At 45.3% G+C, this 14,473-nt stretch overlaps 1 protein-coding gene across 1 annotated transcript in view; it reads left to right on the top strand.

Annotated features, from left to right (window-relative positions):
- The window catches only part of PRKAG2 (protein kinase AMP-activated non-catalytic subunit gamma 2), a 199,744-nt gene that overhangs the window by 59,057 nt on the left and 126,214 nt on the right, over positions 1-14,473 (top strand). Inside the window, 1 exon segment of the mRNA XM_083580108.1 lies at positions 7,708-7,779. Coding sequence (XP_083436234.1) covers positions 7,708-7,779 — 72 coding nt within the window.

Raw genomic sequence — 14,473 nt, forward strand, 5'->3', positions numbered from 1 at the left:
TAATACATTCCTATATCAATATGTACCCTTGGTCTTATTTCTCAAATCAGTCGCTCTCCAACGTCAATCGAATGCTAGCATTCAGTGATTTTCAGTGATATTAAAATACAAACATAACAATGGGGCATAGGCTGCAGCCATCTTGCTGAATCATAGACTAGTTGGAAGAGGGCATGAGGGCCCCCTAGTCCAACCCCTGCAATGCAGGAAAATTTTGCTCAGCATGGGGCTCGAACACACAACCTTGAGATTAAGAGTCTGGACCCTGCCTGGATGAGAGACGTGATGGGGACCCCATGCATTCAGCCGTGAGTTCCATGGGAGAAAGGTGGGATTTAAATCTAGTAAATGATGAATAATACATTCAGGGGGCAGTCATCAGGTCTGCAATGCCGTAGCTCCCAGGCCGTTCACTGATCTGAGCACAGGAATGTACAATGCAAGCCTAAGCATGTCTACTCAGAAGTAAGTCCCACTGTGTTCAATGCAGTATAATCCCAGGAAAGCGGAAACAAACGGATTGTGCTTTGAAGCAGAAGTTTTATAACTGTGCGGGCCCCACATTGCGCAGGGAACACAGAAATATTCAGGCATCTTTTGTCATTATCTCCTGTTGAAAAGCAGTACAAAAAACCCTGTTCTATTTATCCTGTAGGTGTCCATCTGCTGTTTGTGACGAATGTTCTATCCGTAACAGGAGGACTTCATAATTCTGAGTACAAAAGAACTGCAAAAAGCAAAGAACCTCAAGTCCCACCAGTCGCAAATAGAATTACATTATACAACGTAAAGATTTAGAAATGTGGCAGCTTTATAAATCCTTTTAATGTAGACCTTGGGGCCAGTTTCTTTCCGGAAATGAAAGCAAAGTATAAATAAGAGGCAGCTGGTAAATAGCATAGACAAATCCATACAATTTTTATGTGCAGGCTACTTGCACAAACAATAACTTTCTCAACGAAAGTGGCTGGGGCAGCCCAGTCAGGTGGACAGGGTCTAAGTAAATTATTATAATTATTATTCACAAAAACCAAATCAGCAGATTTTTTTTAAAAAAATCAAATTCTCGGGTTTCTTTTTGCTTGATTTGATTTGGTACTACTCCCATCCATTCTCCTGTTGTAGCTCTTCCTGTGTTTGCCTCCTGAATGATCAGAGATTGATGAAGGCTGCATTGCTTACCGGGTTGTGTGAATGTACTGTTCTGCATCTGTTACCACCCACTCTTTTGGAGTCACGTTGAAAGCCAGCCACCCCAGTTCTGGCACCTGACAGTTTAGCTTGTCACTCTTTCAAGAGAAAACACACACACACACATCCTTGGTGAAGTGTGCAGAACGTCAAAGCCAAGGGAATGAACCAATGTTTGAGCCTTGAATTAATTCATCGCTATAAACCAGAAGAAACAAATGGGTTTTCACAAACTCTGATCCTGCATTTTAACAGCAGGGTATAGCGATTCCTCTCTGCATGACCTGCAAATACTTGTCTGTGGACTTCATTATGTGTTATTCAGATATGGTGGGCCTAGCTTATATATCAAGTAGCTTCTGCTCATAATCAGTTTTGAGGGGAGCTCTACAGTTTGGGGTGGGATGCGGGTGGCGCTGTGGGTTAAGCCACAGAGCCTAGGGCTTGCCGATCAGAAGGTCGGCGGTTCAAATCCCCACGACGGGGTGAGCTCCCGTTGCTCGGTCCCTGCTCCTGCCAACCTAGCACTTCGAAAGCACGTCAAAGTGCAAGTAGATAAATAGGTACCGCTCCGGCGGGAAGGTAAACGGTGTTTCCGTGCGCTGCTCTGGTTCGCCAGAAGCGGCTTAGTCATGCTGGCCACATGACCCGGAAGCTGTACGCCGGCTCCCTTGGCCAATAAAGCGAGATGAGTGCCACAACCCCAGAGTCGGTCACGACTGGACCTAATGGTCAGGGGTCCCTTTACCTTTACCTACAGTTTGGTGTCTATGGAGCTGTACACAGGGGAGACTATGGGTTGGTGGGGACCCACATCGCCAAGCTTTTCTCTCTTTGTATGAGGCAATCTCTGGCACCTCACGGCTCTGGAAGCTTCAGCTGTCAAATCTGGTATGAGAGAGCAGGGGAGTTGGGACTGTCATGGGTGGCTAACCTCCTTCCCCGCTGCACCAAGCCACAACTTTGCCTGTGGATCCTTCCCAAGGCGAAATAGTTTTCATAGGACATTTGTAGGTTTCATAGGGCATTTGTGTTTGAAATTGATGCTTCCCTTTTTTGGAAATTTTGGAAAATATGCCCTTTTCTGAGTACCTCTGGTGCTTTCTAGATTTGGGGCTTAAGATGTAAAAGGCCACTGGATCGCCTAATTTAGGTTTGTCTGAGATGCCAAGAATTTGAGATTAGCACTACTGATTTATTCTTTTAATACCATCCACATTCAGGTGCTTAAGGAAAAATAATCACTTGAAACAAATCTGACTTGAATCCCTCTGATGCCCTCACTTGCCTGAATTGCTCTCTCTCTTTCTGCATCTCATGTGGCTCCAATAATTCCCCATCAGTGACCATTATTTGTCCCGAATTGAAGAGGTTGCAGGTTGGAAAGTGTTCTTCAATAGGGGGCATCACTCACTGGCAGAGCACATGTGAGTTATTGAGCACAGTGGGCTATTGAGAAGCAGATTAATCCAACAGAGTATGCGGCATTTAGCAGGAAAAGGTTGCAGGGTAGAGGATAGAGCGTTGTATTTTGACTGGTCACAAATCCTTTCGTGCACCTGAGAAAGGATTTGAACCCAGCCCTTGGAGGGGATTTGAACCTAGGGTTCATGCAACGCTCTCTCTTCATCTGTCCTCATTCTCAGCACATATTTGCTAAATTTGTTGTTGCTTAGTCATTTAGTCGTGTCCAACTCTTTGTGACCCCATGGACCAGAACACGCCAGGCACTCCTATCTTCCACTGCCTCCCTCAGTTTGGTCAAACTCATGCTGGTAGCTTCGAGAACAGTATCCAACCATCTCGTCCTCTGTCGTCCCCTTCTCCTTGTGCCCTCCATCTTTCCCAACATCAGGGTCTTTTTCAGGGAGTCTTCTCTTCTCATGAGGTGGCCAAAGTATTGGAGCCTCAGCTTCAGCATCTGTCCTTCCAGTGAGCACTCAGGGCTGATTTCCTTCAGAATGGATAGGTTTGATCTTCTTGCAGTCCATGGGACTCTCAGGAGTCTCCTCCAGCACCATAATTCAAAAGCATCCATTCTTCGGCGATCAGCCTTCTTTATGGTCCAGCTCTCACTTCCATACATAGGTAAAGGTAAAGGGACCCCTGACCATTAGGTCCAGTCGTGACTGACTCTGGGGTTGCGGCGCTCATCTCGCTTTATTGGCCGAGGGAGCCGGCGTACAGCTGGTCATGTGGCCAGCATGACTAAGCCGCTTCTGGTGAATCAGAGCAGTGCACAGAAACGCCGTTTAACTTCCCGCTGGAGCGATACCTATTTATCTACTTGCACTTTGACGTGCTTTTGAACTGCTAGGTGGGCAGGAGCAGGGACCGAGCAATGGGCCCTCACCCCGTCGTGGGGATTTGAACCGCCGACCTTCTGATTGGCAAGTCCTAGGCTCTGTGGTTTAACCCACAGTGCCACCCGCGTCCCCACTTCCATACATAGCAACATACTAAAACAGCACATTGTTTAATAAGCACAAAAGTCCATCCGACAGTGAGCAAGCAGCAGAGGCAGGGATGCAATTACAGTTTGTTTTCCTTAATTAAAGATGACTTGGGCATATTTGTCTCATAAGTGTAATTTTCTTCGCATCACTCAAAGCTGTCTGATCACCAGCGCAAATACCACCCCGGCCACCCCGGCTTTTGTTAATTATTGCTAATTAATTTAACAAGAACATAGCTCCTGCTAATGGAAAGGTATTGAATGGTGGCACAAAGGGATCTTCTCCTTTGAATTTAATTTGAAGTGTTGCACCAATTGCAATCTTCTGTTCTGAATATCTTCTGCTTCCTGCAAGGTCTGAAGATTGCGAGTGGTGATATTATGTATAACAAATGTTTGTGTTTTATTGAGTTACCCTTGGGAATATGATACTGGGGTATGCAGAGAGAGGCTGCTAGGGAAATTAGGGTCCTGCCCTCATTCTGCATTTGAGAGCATTCTAATCCAGAACCTTCTAGAAAGAGAATGAGCTGGAATTAACAGGGCTACTTTTAACTGACTCAGAAGATGGGCAGAACATGTATCATGTATGAGGGAGCAGGAGTAGATTTAGATCTCCTGTTCTCCCTTTTCTGGAAAAGAGAGAGTTGTTGTGTGGAGTGGAGAAGGGCCATAGAGAACGTTTTGTCTGCTTTAGGGACTAAAAGGAACCAAAATAGTGAAGAGCATTGAAGGATTCAGTCTCGCATCTGTGAAGGAAAAGTTGACCCCAGGTAAATTTTAATCACCTTCCTGAATGCAATATGGACCTGCCCATCGTGAAAAACATGCTTTGAACAACATCTCTCATCCCAGCCAGCCAGCATGACCAATGGTCAGGGATGAATGGAGTTTTAGTTCAAAACATCAGGAGGGCATTGGGTTGGGGAAAGTGTTGAAGCCTCTAGGATAGCCATGTTACCTGTTTTTACTTCAGACCTTTGTGAGACTTATGAGGAATGGTTGAAGGAGCTGGGTACCTTTGGCCTGGAAAAGAGGAGACTGAGAGGAGATATAATAGCCATCTTCAAATATCTCAAGGGCTGTCACAAGGAAGATGGAGCACGCTTGTCCCCCCCACCCCCCACCCCCGTTCTGGAGGGTAGAATTCAAACCAGTGACTTCAAGTTACAAGAAGAGATTCTGGCTAAAACTTCAGGAAGAAGTTTCTGAAAGCTGATTGACAGTGGTACTGACTCCCTCTGGAGACAGTGGACTCTCCTTCCTTGGTTTTTAATGCCATGGATGCTATAGTTGAGATTCCTGCATTGCAGGGGGTTGTACTAGATGACCCCCAGGGTGCCTTCCACCACTACTATTTTATGATTCTGTCTTATCAAGTATTTTCAGAAGAATTTCTGTTTTCTCAAGCAATCGGCCAGCCACTATGGTGTAGTGGTTAGAGCGTTGGACTAAGACCTAGGAGACCAGGGTTTGAATCCTCACTTGGCCATGAAGCTCACAGGGTGACATCACTTGCTCTTGGCCTGGCCTACCTCACATGCTTGTTGTGAGGGGGAAAACAATATACAGTGGTACCTCAGGTTACTGATGTTGAAGTGATCATTCTTGAACAGAAGACCTTCAGAGGGGGACTTTAGCATGAAACTGCTGAATTATAAGATAAAGTTCACCAATGCCAGGTGGTTTGTGTTACTATCAACAGTGGTTTTTTGAATCATTACTGTAATTATGTTACAGTGGTACCTCAGGTTAAGTATTTAATTCGTTCTGGAGGTCCGTTCTTAACCTGAAGCACCACTTTAGCTAATGGGGCCTCCCGCTGCCGCTGCCGCTCCCGCTGGGCTGCCGGAGCACGATTTCTGTTCTTATCCTGAAGCAAAGTTCTTAACCCGAGGTAATATTTCTGGGTTAGCGGAGTCTGTAACCTGAAGCATATGTAACCTGAGGTACCACTGAAATCCACCTTGAGCTCCATGGAAGAAAGGCAGGGCGATAGTGCAATAAATAAAATAAAGTATAGAATTCTCCCCTCTCCATTTTTCCGTGTTCCTGTGGGTTCTTTAAGTTGGCAATCTGATTAGTGTCCGTTAACACATTGCACAGGCAAATCCCCTGTTTAATACAGTGGAAGCAATGTCTCCCTATCTTGGCTTCGTGACAAGACTTCCTCCCCGACACCTGCAGTTGCAAACACATACTTGTCATATTCACACATCTTAGGTTTACTGTTGAGACAATAGGTTTTCATCTAAAAATGCTATTAGCATCTCATTTCCTTGGAGATTCTATGTGACAGCTGATTCACCTACTATATATTTTGGAAAATAGTTTATGTCTGTCCGTCTGTTCTCTGTGGGTTTGGATCATAGTTAATCCATTTTACGAGCTAGTTGTTTTAGTTTTGTTTGATGCGTTGGGTATTTTATATAGAAAAGTGTGATAAAAACAGATAAATAGATAAACAAGTAAAAAAGGGTAAAGGTAAAGGACCCCTGGATGGTTAAGTCCAGTCAAAGGCAGCTATGGGGTTGCGGTGCTCATCTCACTTCAGAGCCGACGTTTGTCCGCAGACAGCTTTCTGGGTCATGTGGCCAGCATGACCAAACTGCTTCTGGCGCAATGGAACACACTGTGACAGTGTGGTACCCCGGAGCCCCGTTCGCATCCTGAGTAGAACATAAGACGTGACCGTGCGTGTGCAGGCCGCGTTTCGCCGCTTCCGTGTATGCACGTGACGTCATTTTGACCATCTGCGCGAGCGGCGAAACCCGGAAGTAACGCGCTCTGTTACTTCTGGGTCGCCGCGGAGCGCAACCCGAAAATACTTATCCTGAAGCATATTTGTCCTGAGGTATGACTGTACATACAAAGACCCCCATCATTCAGGTCCAGCTCCGAGGGTCTTCTGGCAGTTCCCTCGCTGTGAGAAGTGAAGTTACAAGGAACCAGGCAGAAGGCCTTCTTGGTAGTGGCGCCCACCCCGTGGAATGCCCTCCCATCTCAACCACAGGAGTAAGAAGGCATCATTTTTCTGTTCTGCCCATGAAGCACTGTTTCCCTTCTTCTGCAGTTCGCCTTTCACACGGTGTTATTTGTCTTGCTGTTCGCTATGGCAAAACTGCGTAGCTTATGTAATATACGTAATTCAGTACATAAGTTGCGTTGCCATTGCAGTATTCCACCCTGTTCAATGCAAGTTGGTGGGGAATTGACACATGATCAATTATGTACCGTTTACGGACTGAAAGCAACAACTGCAGCAAATACTGATTACATTGGCTAGATTGAGTTCTGTTGGAGGAGTGGGATGAATAAAATGAACATTGGCAATTTCCGCTCCCATTTCTATTTTCAATGGAATTCTCTGATATCCCTCCTTCCAGGTAAGTAGGAATAGAATAGCAGGCCAAATGCCTGTTTGTGAAGGCAAGCATTACCTGGGACTGTACAGTGGAAGGGTGAAACTGCTCAAAGGAGTGAATAAGTAGCCAGCAAATAAGTTAAGTGACCCCCACACCACTACACCACTCAGCGTTAACAATCCCAGAGCTGACCTTTAAAGCGCTAAACGGCCTTGGTCCAGTATATCTGAAGGAGCGTCTCCACCCCCATCATTCTACCCGGACACTGAGGTCCAGCATTGAGGACCTTCTGGCGGTTCCCTCACTGCGAGAAGCCAAGTTAAAGGGAACCAGGCAGAGGGCCTTCTCGGTAGTGGCGCCCTTCGTGTGGAACGCCCTCCCCCAGATGTCAAAGACAACAACTACCAGACTTTTACAAGAAATCTGAAGGCAGCCCTGTTTAGGGAAGCTTTTAATGTTTGATATATTACAGTATTTTAATATTTTTTTGGAAGCCGCCAGAGTGGCTGGGGAAGCCCAGCCAGATGGGCGGGGTATAAATTATTATTATTATTATTATTATTATTATTATTATTATTAAGCTGCTTTTCATTTTATAAAATGACTTCCAAAGCTTCCTTTTACGTACTATGTATTCCATTTCTATTCTAGTCTGTGTGCCCTTTAGAAACTTTAATTTTCCTTCTTTTCTCCTAGGATCTCAGCTCATTTGCCATGCCATTCTTGGATGGAGACGTGGACAGTGCAGAGAAGCATGCTTCACGGAAGGTAGGACTTTCTGAGTTTTCTTTCTATCTCTTGCTAGTGAAAACTGGTGGTGTGTCCATCAATCCTCCCAGAATTCAGAGATCTGTTTCACTGAGTTCACGTCAGCCATGTTGATTTGTCCAGATATGGCTGATTCAGCTGAATATTTTAAAGTGGAAGTTGCTGCAAGGTCCCTTGGTCCCTTCTGTGTTGATGATGCGGTCAAGTGGTCTTGGGGAAAGGCCTCTTCTATGGCACCCTTATCCTGACCTGTGGATCTGGTTCCATGGGAGGTGCTTCCACAGGACCAGCTTGCCGTGTGAGAAAGATGAAGGCGTGGCCTTGCTATAACTTTTTCACCTTGAACATGTGAACAGACCCTTTAGCAAGCTAAAATCCCCCCAGAAGAGGCAAAAGCCCATTCAAAGTGGTTTAGAAGGTAAGAAATGCAACTGCCAGGCAGCCCAAGACAAATAGCTCAAACACAGACAGTGGTGTGCATTCAGATGTAATGCTAAACCATGGTTTGTCATTGCACGTATGAACAGCCACAATATATGGGGATATGATCTCCTTTCCTTATTTGGAAAATAATAGTTTTGTGTCTGAATGGAGCAAACCATAGTTTGCAGAATTCATTGTTTTCCAGCAAATCAGGAGCAAGCTATTATTTCCTCTTTTGCCTCCCCTTGTGCAGAAAGGACAGGGGAAGAGCTTTGTTGTTAAAGTCTGTTAGTCTTGCGATATTTCACCTCTTGGGACAGCTTCAAGAAAAATGCCGAGAACGCGTCTTTCTGGCTGTTAACGTTTCACAAAACCCTTTGCCTTAGTAAGCAGAGATCCATTTTAAATTCTGCGGAGCTGACTCACACCTTTCACAACGAAGCATTAAGCACGACACACTTTAGGAGTGTAGAATCTGATTGCCTGAGAAGGAAAAAAATGGTTCTTAAGTGAAGCTACATTACAGCACTTTAAATGTTTTGGGGTCGCCGCCACTACCATCAGTGATGAGGAATTATCGCTTATCGTCTGCAGATGAAAATATAATTTTCTGCAAAAGATTGGAGAGTGCGTGATTCAATCTTGTACATGCACGTGCAGTTTCATTGTGCTTCGCAGATACTGCTCCTTATGAGGACACGAGTACAGCTGCAGGCAGCCCAGCTGCTTCCAGGGGGAGGAAGACCCACACTTCTGGCTGCAAGAGTCAAGCTGGCTAGGGGGCCTGACTTAATAGACTACAGCAGGGGTCAGCCAACTTTTTCAGCAGGGGGCCGGTCCACTGTCCCCCAGACCTTGTGGAGGGCCGGACTATATTTTGAAAAATAATGAATGAATTCCTATGCCCCACAAATAACCCAGAGATGCATTTTAAATAAAAGCACACATTCTACTCATGTAAAAACACCAGGCAGGCCCCGCAAATAACCCAGAGATGCATTTTAAATAAAAGGACACATTCCACTCATGTAAAAACACGCTGTAAAATGTGTGTGACTCGCTTTATTGCGATATTTGCTTTATTGCGGTAGCCTGGAACCGAACCTGCAATATTTCTGAGGTATGCCTGTAACTTTCAAACCTGAGGAGTAAATTATGTGTCGCTTGGTGAGAGTGTTTCTGTAGGCAAATGAGATTGCGTTTGTACCTCCTGGGGAAGACCTATTGCAAATACTGATTGACTCATTCCTTCCTTCCCAGCCTAGCTTGTGACATTTTTAGCTTTGCTGGGAGTTTTAAAATGGTGGTTATAACACAAGGTTCTGTTGCTCCTCCAGACTTAATTGCCGGCTGGCAATTTTAGCTTGCTGCTAAAACTTTCGTTTCGTTTCTTTTATCTGCGGAAGGTGTTGCGCATGATCCCTTCCCTCAGACATTTTTCTTTACGATAATCCTGCGAGGTAGGTTGAGGCAGTGAAGTTGGCTTAAGGTGACAGATGTATATAGGACATCTATGTGTGTGGCGAGATCAAACACGAGAGAAGCTTCCTGACGGAGAATGTTGTTATTGTTTAGTCGTTTAGTCGTGTCCGACTCTTCGTGACCCCATGGACCAGACCACGCCAGGCACTCCTGTCTTCCACTGCCTCCTGCAGTTTGGTCAAACTCATGCTGGTAGCTTTGAGAACACTATCCAACCATCTCATCTTCTGTCGTCCCCTTCTCCTTGTGCCCTCCATCTTTCCCAACAAAGTATTGGAACCTCAGCTTCAGGATCTGTCCTTCCAGTGAGCCCTCAGGGCTGATTTCCTTCAGAATGGATAGGTTTGATCTTCTTGCAGTCCATGGGACTCTCAAGAGTCTCCTCCAGCACCAGAATTCAAAAGCATAAATTCTTCGGTGATCAGCCTTCTTTATGGTCCAGCTTTCACTTCCATACATCACTACTGGGAAAACCATAGCTTTTACTATGCGGACCTTTGTTGGCAAGGTGATGTCTCTACTTTTTAAGATGCTGTCTAGGTACATTTTAAGATGCTGTCTAGGTATAGAAGGTCCCTATTTTCATCGGATAAATGTTGGAGGGGATGGTGATGTAGGTTTGAATGGAAGCTGAACCGTAGAACAACAGAAGCCGTGCTGATCACACACCAAACTCAGGACAGGACTGAAAACACCGTCTCCTTATATCCGTACCCAGACCCCAGCCAGACGCAGAACACACTGACACACACTAATAGCCCATTTAATCTTGCATTTGCCTCTGAGGATGTATGTACAGTCCGATAAAGCTATCTGGTGAGACGTGACCTCCGTTCTGCAGCGGTATACCATGGGCAGAAATTCCTTCGCCTCGAATGACACTAATCTAACTGCACTTTGACATGAAGACCGATAGCATATCGTTTAGTTTAATCTGGTATGTGCTGTCGCTCCCTTTGCTTGAAGGAAATAAGGAACTCCATGTCTCCAGGCCTGTCCTTCTAAGGGAAATATTTTTTCTTCCTATCAGGGAAGGGTTGTTAAAGTGTTAAAGCATCCTCTGTGCACATGGAAGGCCCCGTGTTCGATTCCTGGCATCTTCAGATAGGGCTGGGAATGTCCCCAGTCTGAACCCTGGAGAGGGCACTGCCAGTTGGTTTAGTCAAACAGGGGGCCACATGGACCTTGGCACCGCAGTCTGCCTCTTCACTTGCTTCAGCCCCAGGAGTCAGATATGGCCTTGGAAGTCAGTGAAAGTGTTGAAGGGAATTAGGAGATGAGGTAAAAGGTTAATATTTTTAAATAATAATACAGGTGGTACCTTGGTTTATGAACTTCATCCGTTCCGGAAGTCCGTTCTTAAACCGAAATTGTTCTTATACCGAGGCATGCTTTCCCTAATGAGGCCTCCCGCCGCCGGTGCCATTCCACCATTCGGATTCCGTTCTTAGACCAAGGTAAAGTTCGCAAACCGGGACACTACTTCTGGTTTTGCAGAGTTTGTAAACCAAATACGGTGGATGCTCGGGTTGTGAATGTGATCTGTGCGGGATACACGTTCGCAACCCGCAGCGTTTGCAACCCTCGTCAGCTCACACGCGGGTTGCGATTTGGTGCGTCTGCTCATGTGCGACTGCCAAAACGCGGAAGTAACCTGTTCCGGTACTTTCGGGTTTCGGCAGACCACAACCCGAAAAAACACAACCTGAAGCGGCTGTAACCCGAGGTATGACTGTACAGTGGTACCTCGGGTTACATACGCTTCAGGTTACATACACTTCAGGTTACAAACTCTGCTAACCCAGAAATATTACCTCAGTTTAAGAACTTTGCTTCAGGATGAGAACAGAAATTGTGCCGCGGCGGCAGCGGGAGACCCCATTAGCTAAAGTGGTGCTTCAGGTTAAGAACAGACCTTGGGAACGAATTAAATACTTAATCCGAGGTACAACTGTAGTTCGTAAACAGGGCTGTTCTGAAACTGACGTACCACCCACTGTAAATGGGAATAGAAAGGAATGAGATAATGAGAGGAGGAAGTGAATATAATTTTTTGGGAGGGGAAACTAAGTATAAGTTAAGAAGAAAAGGTGGAGGGAAAAAGAAATTCAAGGAGATGAGTAAAAGTGTGTGTGTATATGTATGTATGTATGTACATGTATGTATGTACGTACACACACATATACATATGCATATGCATATGCATATGCATATACATATACATATACATATACATATACATATACATACAGTGCTTTTTTTCTAGGGGGGTGCAGGGGGACGCATACCCCTAAACATTTTGTGAATAAGTTTGGCCTCATTGAGGGGCAGTATTTCAAAATGAGTAGGAAAATGAGAGTACCCCTAAACATTTTTTAATAGAAAAAAAGCGATAGATGATGGTAGGTAGGTAGGTAGGTAGGTAGGTAGGTAGATAGATAGATCGATCTCCACCTAGAGACTCTGGATCAGCAAATTCTGCCAAAAATGGGGAGACTGAGTTAATGTTTGTACTTATCTGTGGATTTATTTTCTGTAAGGAATGTTCCAGTTCAAACCATGTTGCTTGTTACAATAAATCTGTCCCTCTCTTCATTGGGTACTTTATTTTCTTCTTAAATCTTTATTAAACAAATCCTGTTCTTTCCCTGAAAATAAAATATAAGATTTATGGTTCAGAAGAAAGCTCACAAATATAAACACCCAAATGCAGGAAAATACAAAAAAAAATTACTGCATCAAAAGGTGCATGGCAGTATTGTCTGTTTAAATGAGTTTTCAGGTCGAGGCATAAGGAAAGACCTGTGGTGCCAAAGTCTAGACTCCAAGCTCTTCAGTCTGTCTTGGTTTTGCGGCTCTTTAAAGCACTTTTGTACTCTGGGGGAGGGACGCGGGTGGCGCTGTGGGTTAAACCACAGAGCCTAGGACTTGTCAATCAGAAGGTCAGCGGTTCGAATCCCCGCGACGGGGTGAGCTCCCGTTGCTCGGTCCTTGCTCCTGCCAACCTAGCAGTTTGAAAGCACATCAAAGTGCAAGTAGATAAATAGGTACCGCTCTGGCGGGAAGGTAAATGGTGTTTCTCTGTGCTGCTCTGGTTCGCCAGAAGCGGCTTAGTCATGCTGGCCACATGACCCGGAAGCTGTACGCCGGCTCCCTCGGCCAGTAAAGCGAGATGAGCGCCACAACCCCAGAGTCGGTCACGACTGGACCTAATGGTCAGGGGTCCCTTTACCCTTACCTTTACTCTGGGGGCAATAATAAGAATAATAAGCTTAACGCCCTGAGTAGCAAGGGCCTGGAGCTTAGCTATGGATCCCAGATTCAGTTATGCATCGCCACACGTGTCTTGTGTGGAGAAGTTCAGTGTGGGGCTGATCATTCGTAGCTGCTCTTCAGACTAATGCTGGTGCATGGAGGTCCCTGGCAAAATGCTTGTTTTGTGGAGTTTCCTCCTTCAGCTTGCACTTGGTTCCACATGCTCCCTTCGCCCTCTGCTGCTCAGCTTGTGGAACATCTGAGGATGCCAGAGTCCCCGCTGCCTTCCTTCTTGACAAATATTTAAACAGAATTCCTAAGAACAACTAGCCGATAAATGCCCACCCTTTGGTTTCTGCAGCTGAGCTTCTGTAGCTGCCGGGGTATCAAGAATGGGCTGGGTATCGTTAGAAGTCATGGGTACTTGTGTATGTGTTCTTTATTGAGGACTGGATCCTGTCTGATAAGCTCAGAGAAGGAAAAATTGATTAAATGAATTGCCAATAGGGAAGCAGATATGTGTGTGTGTGTGTGTGTGTGTGTGTGTGTGTGTATACTTACACTCATCTTCTGCTTTAATGTTTTCTTTACCCCTTGTCATTAAGGTAAATAATTAATCAAATTATCTCGCCTGAGGTGCTCTGACTGGAACAATTGCTGCAGCATTGGCTAATGGCTGTAGCCATAAAGCAACTGAGATAGTTATGCGCACTGTACATGCCATTAATATAAGCATAATTGTTTCCCACCCTCCCTAGGACCAAGATAGTTATAACATATGAGCACGTTTCAGTCCAATATTGTTATATTCCAGTTAAAATATAATTTGAGTTTTAAAAACGGCTGTTGCTGCATGTTGTACGCAATAAAAAGCCATTACAGTAGTACCTCGGGTTACGTATGCTTCAGGTTACTGACGCTTCAGGTTACAGACTCCGCTAACCCAGAAATATTACCTCGGGTTAAGAACTTTGCTTGAAGATGAGAACAGAAATCGTGCTCCGGCGGCGCAGGGGCAGCTGGAGGCCCCATTAGCTAAAGTGGTGCTTCAGGTTAAGAACAGTTTCAGGTTAAGAACGGACCTCCGGAACGAATTAAATACTTAACCCGAGGTACCACTGTATCAGCTCTCAGGGTGGTGCATGTGAGGCAAAACAGCTCTTCTTTGGCAGAAGGTAGGAGGTCTAAGAAGGCAGAGATTTCTGGTCTGACCCATGCTCGCCACTGTTGTAGTTCACCTTCCAAAAAACACCTGCATGGCTTGTCTTGTTGGCCGTTGCGGCAGAATTTTATGTAATTAACCAGGATCCCAGAAACTGCCCGTTCTTTTCACATCCACAAATGGCAACTGTTGGGACCGAGATGGATCATTTCTCATGCTTTACATGCAGGAGGTCATAACTCCAGTCCCAAATTTAGAAGATCAAGTCAGAGGTGACGGTGGTGAGGCTTCTTCCCCAAGGCCATGGAGATGGACTTCCTGTCAAAGTTCAGCAGCACTGGACCAGATAGACAAATAGGCTGACCGGTATAA

Source organism: Podarcis filfolensis (genome assembly GCF_964270895.1).
Source record: "Podarcis filfolensis genome assembly, chromosome: 12".
Taxonomy (NCBI): domain Eukaryota; kingdom Metazoa; phylum Chordata; class Lepidosauria; order Squamata; family Lacertidae; genus Podarcis; species Podarcis filfolensis.